Source organism: Euprymna scolopes, chromosome 22, assembly GCF_053919585.1.
Source record: "Euprymna scolopes isolate OS-2025 chromosome 22, ASM5391958v1, whole genome shotgun sequence".
NCBI classification, from domain to species: domain Eukaryota; kingdom Metazoa; phylum Mollusca; class Cephalopoda; order Sepiida; family Sepiolidae; genus Euprymna; species Euprymna scolopes.
This window is the reverse complement of record NC_136503.1, coordinates 79,127,426-79,138,829: the sequence shown is the minus strand read 5'-3', so window position 1 is coordinate 79,138,829 and position 11,404 is coordinate 79,127,426. Positions and strand designations below refer to the sequence as shown.

Genomic DNA, 11,404 nt, shown 5'->3' with positions numbered 1-11,404 from the left:
TGGTCACGAATAGGCTCCTATATGGTTGACTATTTTAAAAAACTGATTATATATAATGATAGAAAATGTATCGAGACACAGGAATGGGTATGTTTGATCTGGCAGAACGGTGGTTCATTAAAATTGTGGGGTCTGCGTTCGTGCCTGGCCTACATAGAATGGAAATAGGCACAAACTTTAATAAAGACTTTTCATATCTATCTGCGTAAGTATACTTTGATAATTATGTTTCAGTTTGAAGAAATATGGTATAATAAAATTATTGGGTGTCCGTTCGCGCCTGACCTCCATAGATTGGAAATATGTCACAAAGTTTAACAAGGTTTTTTTAATATAGATCCACAGAATATTGTGATAAGTGTTTCATTGTGAACATGTATGGCATAATAAATTATGGGGTTTATCTATTTTATTTTTACTTTCATCATATTTTGCTTTGGTTTTGATACCCCCAAATTCGAAGCTATCTCTTTACAACCCTTCCTTTTCATAACCTATCATACTTTCATAAATCAGAATCCAATTTTCTGTAGGCTGTTTTTGAACCCAGTCAACGACGGGTACTTTTGCTAGTATATATATATATATATATATATATATATATATATATATATATATATATATATATATATATAATTAGCAATAATAATTAGTGATAAATGATAAAGTAGAAATAAAATTGGTTTAAGGCTCCCAAAATCTGTAATAGAACTGTTCGCAAGAAGATTGTGATAAGTGTTTCAGTGTGAACAGGTATGGTATAATAAATTATGGGGTTTATCTATTTTATTTTTACTTTCATCATATTTTGCTTTGGTTTTGATACCCCCAAATTCGAAGCTATCTATTTACAACCTTCCTTTTCATAGCCTATCATACTTTCATAATCAGAGTTCATTTTACAGTGGTTAGAGTACTTAGAAAAATCAATTGTAAAAGTGATATTCTCTTGAAGGTCGAAAAATACAATTGCAATTACTTAGGACTGCTATCTATGGAACGAGAGCATGCTACTCTGATGAAGTAAAAAAAGGGTTCCATTCTAAATTCCGTCCAATTTTCCAAGTTCGACAGAAACATACCCGTGTTTTATAAGATAAACCTCAAGAAGGTCGGAGGTTACATCGACTGAAGCGTTGTGAAAATGACACTTAAGATGAGAACATTAGTCCAAATAATATGAAGGGTAGTGTACGTTCAGTATTCAGCTCTATATTTACAGCTCTATGCAAAAGGTGGCAAAGGACTCTAGAAAGCATCAAACCTTGATAAAAAAATATAAATCCTGCTTTTTTTTGTTGTAGTGAGGCACTCTTTAGTGATGCCCAAAACACATAGGAGGTTATCTGCAAACTTACTGAAAGATGTAGTCCTCCAGATCCAAATTCTTGGACAGTCATAATCTTCTCAGACCTCAAATACTGGCTCTAGATTGAGTGAGCAGAAAGTATGGAGTGGGAGAGTGTAACAGAAGGCGGATGGTGACTGTATACAAATGCAGAGCCATGTGCGAAGTGACGTCATAGTAAGGAAAAAAAAACACTATAAAAAGAACACATGCATGATACTCTAACTTAACCTCCAAATACGAACCCCAAGATCGCCATGGGCATGGAATATGTAGCTATATTAAAAATGGCTTTCCATGTGGTAGGGATATCTCCAGAGAAGATCCTAACTTACCCTATATGTGCTTCCGGGTTGCACTTGCTCAAACTACTGCGTTTATATTTACTCTCTATCGGCCCCACAACAGTGGAGTTACTATCTTTAAAAGTATATCTGAGAAAATTGACCACGTCCTATCTGCTTATCCTTCAGCTAACATTCACGTATGTGGAGATTTCAATGTTCACAATGTGGAATGGTTAACTCACTCAAACAAGACCGATGATAAGGGAAGGTTCTGTCATGATTTCTCCATTGCTTATAACCTCACTCAGATTGTTCACGAACCCACCTGTGCGCCCAATACTGACGGCCAGTATGCGAGTCTTCTGGACTTTTTTCTCATAACTTGCCCTGAACTATGTTCAGTTTCCATTCTGTCTCCTCTTGGATCTTCTGAGCACTCTGTTGTATCAATTAAGATAAAAATGAAATGTAACAGGTCCTCAGACGTACCTCTCCATTGTACAGTATATCGATACACTATGGCTGACTGAGATAGCTTCCATACATTTATATCAGATCTACCTTTGCATTCCATGTTTAAAAAGGATGTGTCCTCTATAGTATCAGATCTTACAGAATGGTTAATTGTAGGTATAGACCGTTTTATACCCTCGAAAAAATTCCAGCAAATACCTAACAGCCAGCCATGGTTCTCTCCAGAATGTGCTGCTGCCACTGCGCACAGAAATCACTTTTTCCATTGCTTCTAACGTAATAGATGTATTGAGAATAAAGCCGCTTTCGGTACTGCCAGCAACCATTGTAAGAAAGTAATAAAGAATGCAAGAGAGTTGTATGCCCAGTCCATCAAGTCCAAAGTAGCTGAGCAGCGGCTTTGTTCCCACCAGTTTTGGCAAATAGCAAACAGAATCCTGAACAGAAGCAGGTGCTTTATCCCAACTATCATCAATGGACCTGAGGTAATCTCGTCAGCATCAGACAAATCCAAACTCTTTGCCAAGAACTTTGCAGCTAATTCTACCCTTTGCGACCAACGCTGCCAACCCCCAATATTTCCTCCTATATCAGAAAACACACTATGTGATATACAAATATATGTTCGTGATGTTGCCAACCTAATCAAGAACCTTGATTCCAGTAAAGCAACCGGCCCTGACGGTATTCGAATTATAGTTCTCAAAAAACTTCAACCAGAACTAGCGCCCATACTTACAAAACTGCTTAAACGTTGTCTTGAGGAGAATTGCTTCCCATCACCCTGGAAAATCTCATCTCCCTCTCAGTACAGATCAATAAGTCTCATGTGCGTCATGAGTAAGTTGCTGGAATCTGTGTTAAATAGAGAAGTAATCAACCATCTCAACAAAAATAACCTTCTTAGTGACACACAATATGGTTTCCATTCTGCTAGATCTACAGCAGATGTGCTTACAGTTATATCTCATAGGATTAGTGAATCGCTCGACAGAGGCAACCTTTCTAGGGCAATTGCTCTTGACATATCAAAGGCCTTTGATAGGGTATGGCATAAAGGTTTACTTCACAAGATCTCCAGCTATGGTATAGCTGGAAATGTCTTCTCAATTATTAAATCATTTCTCTCTGATAGGTTCATAAGAGTAGTAGTTGATGGGCAGAAATCAGAAGCTCACAGTATTAATGCTGGAGTCCCTCAGTATTACATCCTGGGCCCAACTCACTTCCTGATTTACATCAATGATCTTCCAAATCACATCCTTACATCAGACGTAGACATTTATGCTGATGACACAACTACCTATGGTAGCACATCTAAGACCGTAAATGACCAAGTTCTCTCTGATTCTCTCTCCTCTGATTTGTAGCAAGTGGTACAATGGAGAAAGAGGTGGCTTGTTACTTTTAATGCATCTAAAACCAAGCTTTTATCTTTACATCATTAACATTCTGATCCACATCTGGCATCAATTGAAATGAATGGCTCTCGCCTTCGGGAGGTCTGTTTTGACAAGCTTCTGGGCTTGACATTTACTCCCGATCTGAAATGGAACACATACATTAAATCTGTTGCCAAGGCCGCTGGAAAAATGGTTGGATTCTTCTATCGATCCAGTGGATATCTCATTGCTGATGCAATTCTCTATCTATATAAGAGCCAGGTACATCCAAGGATGGAGTACTGTTGCCACATTTGGGCAGGAACTGCTAGAAAGGACTTATCCTACCTTGATAGAGTTCAAAATAGACTTCGTAGCCTCGTAGGAGATGTCCTTTTCTCTTCTCTGCAACCTCTATCTCACAGAAGAGATGTTGCGAGTTTGCCTCTGCTTTATCGTTATTTTAATGGCAAGTGCTCGACTGAGCTTCAATCTATAGTCCCCCCTCGCCAAACTTTCACAAGAAACACTTGTCTAGCTGAAAACACTATCAATAATTCCCCCTACTCTTTATCTGTGCCTAGACCTAAACGTAGATTCCATGAAAAAAGCTTCTTTCTTAGAACTGCACGCCTGTAGAACTGTCTTCCGTTCTCTTGCTTTCCAGCTGACTTCAATCTGATTGTCTTCAAATCCAACATAAACAAGTTCTTGATGAGCCGTTCCACTTAGGTCAACAAATTTACTGAATTTCTATTACTAACAATTGCTGTATTGTTCAATTGACTGCTGTATACTCTTAACCCTTATCCTCGAGTGATCTCTGGGCCTTGATAAATGGTGATGCCTATGTAAAAAAATTTTTTTTAAATATGCATAGACCGATGTGTGGTGAGAGAATGAGAATGTTTTCTTAAAACCTGAAACAGCGAGTTGAAGTTCTTTCCTATTTTTTGCCTCCTTTATGAGTGAATCTACAACGTGTTGGGTCCCGAGTGTGTATGTTGTTAATAACGTGTGTAACGTTACAAGTGTTATCATACCGATCAACCATCACAAAACCATCCCGAACAGACACCCTGGCCAATAACCCAATTCTCATCCTTCAGATATGTGAAAAGTGTACCTCCACTTTCAACTTGCCCGTGGGGGGGGTGATGGTGGTTAAGTGCTTAACAACACTGACTCACAACCTGCGTATGGCAAGTTCGAATCCAGTTCATTCCAAAGAAACACTTTCATTTAGAGATGTTGGCAACGTGATACTTACAGGAAGGACTACGTGTCTTTCTATAAAGAACTCTAACTAGAAAGATATCAGGGAAACGAATGTCAACAATAATCATCTGATTCATTCAGAAATGAATGAATGCATGATGCTTAATAATGACAACCAGCAGCAAGGACATAAAGAACCCCCCTCCCCACTGACTCGTCTTATTTCTCAATAACAATATTTATCTTCATCTTTATTGCAGACTATTATCCTCATCTTTATTAGTTGTTGTTTTACGAAGTTTCGGCCAACTATTCCTCTGACCTTCGTCAGGTGAATATTGCGACGGGATAGGAACTCTGAATGTCCTAACTGCATTCTCAGCAATTACTGCCTTCCATAGTTGTTGTTGTCTCACCACGTTTTATATTCCAGACGAATAATTGGCTGAAACGTCGTGAAACAACAATTAAAAAAGATGAGGATAATAGTCCGCAATAAATAAATTAATAAATAATATTAATCTCAATAATGAATTCCAATTAAATAATATAATATTTATTTTATTATAGAGGTTGAATCGTATCGTTTTTGTTGTTGTTTTTTTATCAACCATAATTGAATAGAATGATAACTTTTCTGGCGATGACTCAACAAGAAATGAAAATGAAAAGAAAACAAACTTACGAGAAATGTTCAGTCCATTTTGGAAACATTCGTATGTTGTGTGGAATTTTCCTTTGTACGAACTAATGAGTTCGCTCTCATCTTGAAGGTATGGTGATACCCGCACGCCATCCTTAAGAAAACAAAAATCGAAAGAAAAAAAAAAATATCAGCCAGTGTTCTGAAGGTTTAAAAAACTAAAACAGTTTTGTATTTAAACTAGCAAGCCGCCCAGCATTGCCCAGTCGTAAAATAAGCATAAATAGATATTTTTTTAATTCATGCAGATTTTATATCTATTATTACAGAGTCAATTCTCTATTGATTATTATATATATATTTTATATTGTAATGCTATATATTTTTATATTGTAACCAATATATAGTAGTGGTTTCAAAAGTAACAACAAAATAAGGACATGGGTGACATCAGCTAGAATCGAAACCAAAACATCTAGTTCTCCAGCGTTATTCATTACCATCTGAGCTAAGAATAGATTTATATCAAAGCTGTACAAATTAACCAACCTAAAAGTATAAATGTATATTCTATCCATCCAGCGCGGCCATAGCCGAGATTGAACTCACTACACAAGTTTGTAGTGTAATTCGAATCTTGTTGGTAGCTGAATACTTGATGCTTTACCAGGACTATCAAGGGTATTTTTTTTATCGTGACGCCATCATTAGACAGGGTGCCTACATCGGCTTAAGAGAGTCCCATCTACTCTCAAGAGAAGGATACACAGCGCCAGTTTCTCAACCTTGTATTTTACCTTGTGGTACATACAGCGTCTTGCCTTCCCAAATGGTCACCCATCTGGTACTGGCCAGGCTTAATGTTGCTTAACTTCAGTGATCTGGCGAAAACCGATGTATCAACATGATCGTGCCGTATATGTCAACGTTATTGTACCGTATATGCATATATTATGGCTAAATATAGACCAATTAACATGATGTTTAAAAAAATAAAAAATGAAAATAAAGGCTAGCTAACCAAGTTTCGTTCTTTTTGTTCAACAGAGCTAAATTGAGGAAAATTGCGATTAAAAAAAAATTGTCATGAATATGGCGTGGAGAGAAAGAAATAAGCGTGAGAAAAAAAAATTTACATAGAAATTAAATTAAGTCTTTCGATGTAATTTTTTTTTCTCCTCTGCTATATTCATGACAATTTTTTTTTTTTTAATCACAATTTTCCTCGATTTAGCTCTGTTGAGCGAGAAACGAAACCTGGTTAGGTAGCCTTTATTTTCAGTTTTTATTTTTTCAAGCATTATGTTAATTGGTCTATATTTAGCCATAATTAGATTTTGTACCCCAAAGAGCACTAAGTTAACTTACACATGCCAGGTTCAAATATTTTAATTTTGACCCCCTTAGTAGCTATTTTATCGGCTAAAAGCTAAATCGAATTTATTCCACTGGTCCAAATCCTCTACATATCAAGTTTCAAGTATGTAAACTAAAAATTGACAGAGTAGTTCGGTAGAGACGGGTTCGCATACATACATATACGGACAAGGTCATTTTTATATATATTATAATAGATTATTCAGATTACTGTTCACATTCTATATATAAAAATGAAAATACATATGGCAATTAAGCTACACAGAATTTTTTGCATTTCATACTCATGAGGATTCGTCAGGCTATTCATTGAAAGTACATTTAGCAATAATTCTAGCAAGGAAAATGTATTTAAGAATTCAAGCAACATTTACATTGTAGCTTTAAAAACAAAATAAAAGAACAGAACACCAATAGTTATAAAACTCAAAATAGAATAAAAAGAAATATAATTCGGTGAAAGCAAAAGTGGTAATACAGCCAGCGCCAAACGCCATCTTACAAGACATGAATATTCACATAGATGACACTCCTCTTGAACAAGTACAGTCCTGGTCAAAATCATAAGACCAGTTAAGAAAGTAAGCGTTTACGCATATTATCGAATTTTTAATTAAACAAATGGTTGAAACCATTGCCAAAAGGGAAAATATGATGGAAAAAAATTAAATCTGCTTCATTCGAAACCTTAACCCTGATCTAATAATTATTTTTTAAAAAACAAACATTTTCACCTGGTCAAAATGATAAGACCACTTTAATAAAATCGGCTAGTTTTGACAGTACGAAAAGCTTTCTATGTTACTAAAAGCAACTTGTTAGTGGATAAAAAACATCTTACTAAATTATAAATGGCAAAAGGGAAACCATTATCAGAGTTTGAGAGAGGAAGGATCTTTGAGCTTAATAGGGGTGGACTCTCCCATAGATCCATTACAAACGAAGTGAATCGTAGCAAAATGGTCATCACAATTTTTTTAAGAAATCCAGATGAATATGGGCACAAAAAGAGTCCAGGTCGACCCCCAAAAAATAACCCCATCACTGGATCGATGTATCAGAAGAAGTTTAAAAAAAAAATTCCAGTATGAGCTCAAGTCGATTGAAAAGCCAAACAGCAGCAGAATGTAAGAATGTAGTCCTAAAACCATCAGAAAGCATCTGAAAATGAAGGGTTTCAATCATTTAAAGCGACTGCAGAAACCACGTCTTCTTGAACAGCACAAAACTAACCGACTTAAATATGCCGCCAAATACCAGACTTGGAATGAAGAGAAGTGGGAAAATGTAATTTTCTCCGATGAGAAGAAGTTTAATCTAGATGGTCCAGATGGATTTCAACGCATGATAAAAATTTGCCCAAAGAGACTTTTTCTCTTCGGCATAGTGGAGGAGGGTCTTTAATGATCTGGGGTGCTTTCTCGTCAGCTGGGACCGTAAAGGCTGGCAAACATCATTGAAGTACATTTCAATGCTTGAAAATGCTTCTATCAGGACTGAAGGTCCACGTCTGTGTGGAAGAAATTGGATTTTCCAGCAAGACAATGCTGCGATACACACTTCTCGACAAACACGAGAATACTTTTCTGCAAATAATATAGAATTGTTAGATCATTCAGCATGTTCTCCGGACCTCAATCCCATTGAAAATCTTTGGGGATGGATGGCAAAAGAAGTGTTCAAAGATGGAACCCAGTATGATTCGATAAAGGAACTTTCTGATTCAGTTTTCAGTACATGGGATAAAATTCCTTCGCAACTGATAAAAAGCTTAGTCGCAAACATGCAGAAGAGAATTTTTAAAGTAATTCGTAATAATAGAGGCTATACTAAATACTGAGACCCTTTTTAGTAATTTATAATTGCCTTTCGTTAGATAAATTATCAGTGGTCTTATCATTTTGACCAGGTGAAAATGTTTGTTTTTTAAAAAATAATTATTAGATCAGGGTTAAGGTTTCGAATGAAGCAGATTTCAATTTTTTCCATCATATTTTCCCTTTTGACAATGGTTTCAACCATTTGTTTGATTAAAAATTCGATAATATGCGTAAGCGCTTACTTTCTTAGGTGGTCTTATGATTTTGACCAGGACTGTAGATCATTTTGCATATCTCGAAAGTATAATATCAGAAAATTGTTCAATTGAGAATAAAATTGAAAGGTGAGTTCGGCAATTTAATAAAGTGACTCTTCAAAAATGAAGACTCATGGTATACAACGCGATTTTGATCCCTATGCGGTTTTATTGGTGTGAAACTTGGTCGTTTACCAGTGTGATCTCAAACTAGAAAAATTTCACTAGCAAAATTTTCGAGATATACTGAAAATTAAATGGTATGGCTACGTAACCAACTCAAGCGTCCTTGAGAGAGCAAACAGCTGCAGTATTGAGACCACCATCGTGAGGCATAGGATCCGTTGGTTGGGAACATCCTTAGAATGGATGAAAACAGGCTCCCTTGACAAATACTATACTCAGAGTTAACCGCAGGAAAAAGAGCCATCGGCTTGACAAATACTATACTCAGAGTTAACCGCAGGAAAAAGAGCCATCGGCCGCCTACAACAACAATACAAAAACCAACTGAAAACCACCTTGAGCGTTTTTATTCGGTTAAGATTAAATTATCTATATATATAACTAATTATATATATATATAATTAGTTCATGTATTTACATAAAATCTTATAATATATGTATCAATTTTCAGTATTTACTTCAACAGTGCTCAATGTGTGAGTAGAGTTATGTAGTAAGTTATGAAAATATATGGCAATTAAACTATACAAAGTTACACGAAATGCATGCATTGTAGCCTGATGATCCCCTGCAGGGATGAAATGCAGAAGATTCTGTATAGCTTAATTGCCATATATTTTTCTATTGTTGGTTGGTTGTTTTTGTTTTATGGCATATCAACCCTTTTTAGGTTATTTAATGCAGAATACAGTGATTTAGAAAAAAAAATTTTTTAATAGAGTATAGTTGTGTTTATTCAAGTCGGTTTCTATTTAACTCATAGTTAGGACCCTAACAGGTACTGCCACTCCGGGTCAGAGTGGACCTGGGAGCAATGGCAATTAAAAGGTAGCTCCACCACACTCCCCAAAGCCTGCAAGCTAGGGCCTCACCATCGGATATAGTTTAAGGCCATACCCAGGACCCTATATTTTCCTAACTATATAAGTTGACACTTAATACTTGACAGTGTGTATATATATATATATATATATATATATATATATATATATGTATATATATATATATATATATATATATATATATATATATATATACACTGTCAAGAATTGTAAGTGACAACTGAATTAAAGGAATAAATTGTAAGATCGTACACATAATGAAATTTGGAATATAGACTTGTCATTCATTTATTATATATATATATATATATATATATATATATATATATATATATATATATATATATATATATATATATAAGAACAAGCACAAAATCCCGCATTTTGCTAATCTCTACCCTCTGATGAGAACGAAAGTTTTCTTCGAAACTCCGCGGATTAAGGACTATCCACTGATTTTGTGCTTCCTTTTTAAAATTAAATATGTTTTTAACTCTTTTTCACAGTGTTTCTTAACATGTTTTATTAACTACTTGCTCTTATTATAAGCTCTATTTCTTATTTGGTTTTATCGGGCTTTTACATCTGGTTGAGATTAGATTACTTTATAAATATTAACTCTTTAATATTTATAATATACTTTAGATTTGCCATCTTGGATTATCTTGCTAAACTTAATTGTAATTTTTATTTCATATATATATATATATATAGATATATATATATATATATATATTTGGGGCACCAGTTATCAAGATCAAAAGCCACTAAAGGATAGAGGTTAATTATGTAGAAAGATTGCAAGCCAAAAAAATGAGAAACAATCAATGGTATGACCTAGATTAGGGTTAGGGTTTCATTACTTATGGAGCAGTTTATGACAAGTATATATTGGTATTGATTTTGAAGGTAAATCTATGTGGTGATTGTACTAAAGTGGCAATCATCTTAGGCAGGTTGAACCGGATTCCACTCAAGAAGAAAGTTTCATGGGAATATTAAATTCACAAAAAAACTCAGTCACCTGGACATCCCCATCACGAGTGGCGATGTTAATTTTCTACAAAGAATTTTATTTTAATGTAATAAAAACCTACACTATGCCATTCATAATCCATCGTGTCAGTTCGAATTCATTGACGTATATCATATGACAGACGAAAAATGACATCGACAAAAGAAAACAGATTGTTTTTCAGAAAATAATACTGTTAACAAAGTAGGGCATATCAATGACTATCAGTGAAACATTTAAAGAATTTACTCGATAATTTCTTTCAAATTGCAGCTGCTTTCGGGATCTAGTGACTTAAAAAATATTTGCATGCAAACAATGGACAGAAGAGTTTCTTCTTCTTATGCGTAAATCCAGAGTTACGGCGAGGTTCAGACCGATGGATTTTTGTCCTCACAATCACGAGTGAAGTCTATGTGCAGGATGCCTGAAAATCTCGTTATTATTATTATTATTATTATTATTATTAGTAGTAGTAGTAGTAGTATACACCCTCCGTCAGAAATGATGAAAAAGAATATAGTCGTGAAAGCTCCTGATAATAATCGGATGCAC

The 11,404-nt window shown here is 35.1% G+C and overlaps 1 protein-coding gene across 3 annotated transcripts in view; it reads right to left on the bottom strand.

The window, feature by feature from the left end:
• Positions 1-11,404, bottom strand: part of LOC145243486 (long-chain-fatty-acid--CoA ligase 5-like) — a 174,500-nt gene that overhangs the window by 98,233 nt on the left and 64,863 nt on the right. For all 3 annotated transcript variants that reach the window (XM_080106429.1, XM_080106427.1, XM_080106428.1), the window contains exon 3: positions 5,395-5,506. In XM_080106429.1, coding sequence (XP_079962555.1) covers positions 5,395-5,506 — 112 coding nt within the window. The remainder of the gene's footprint in view (positions 1-5,394; positions 5,507-11,404) is intronic.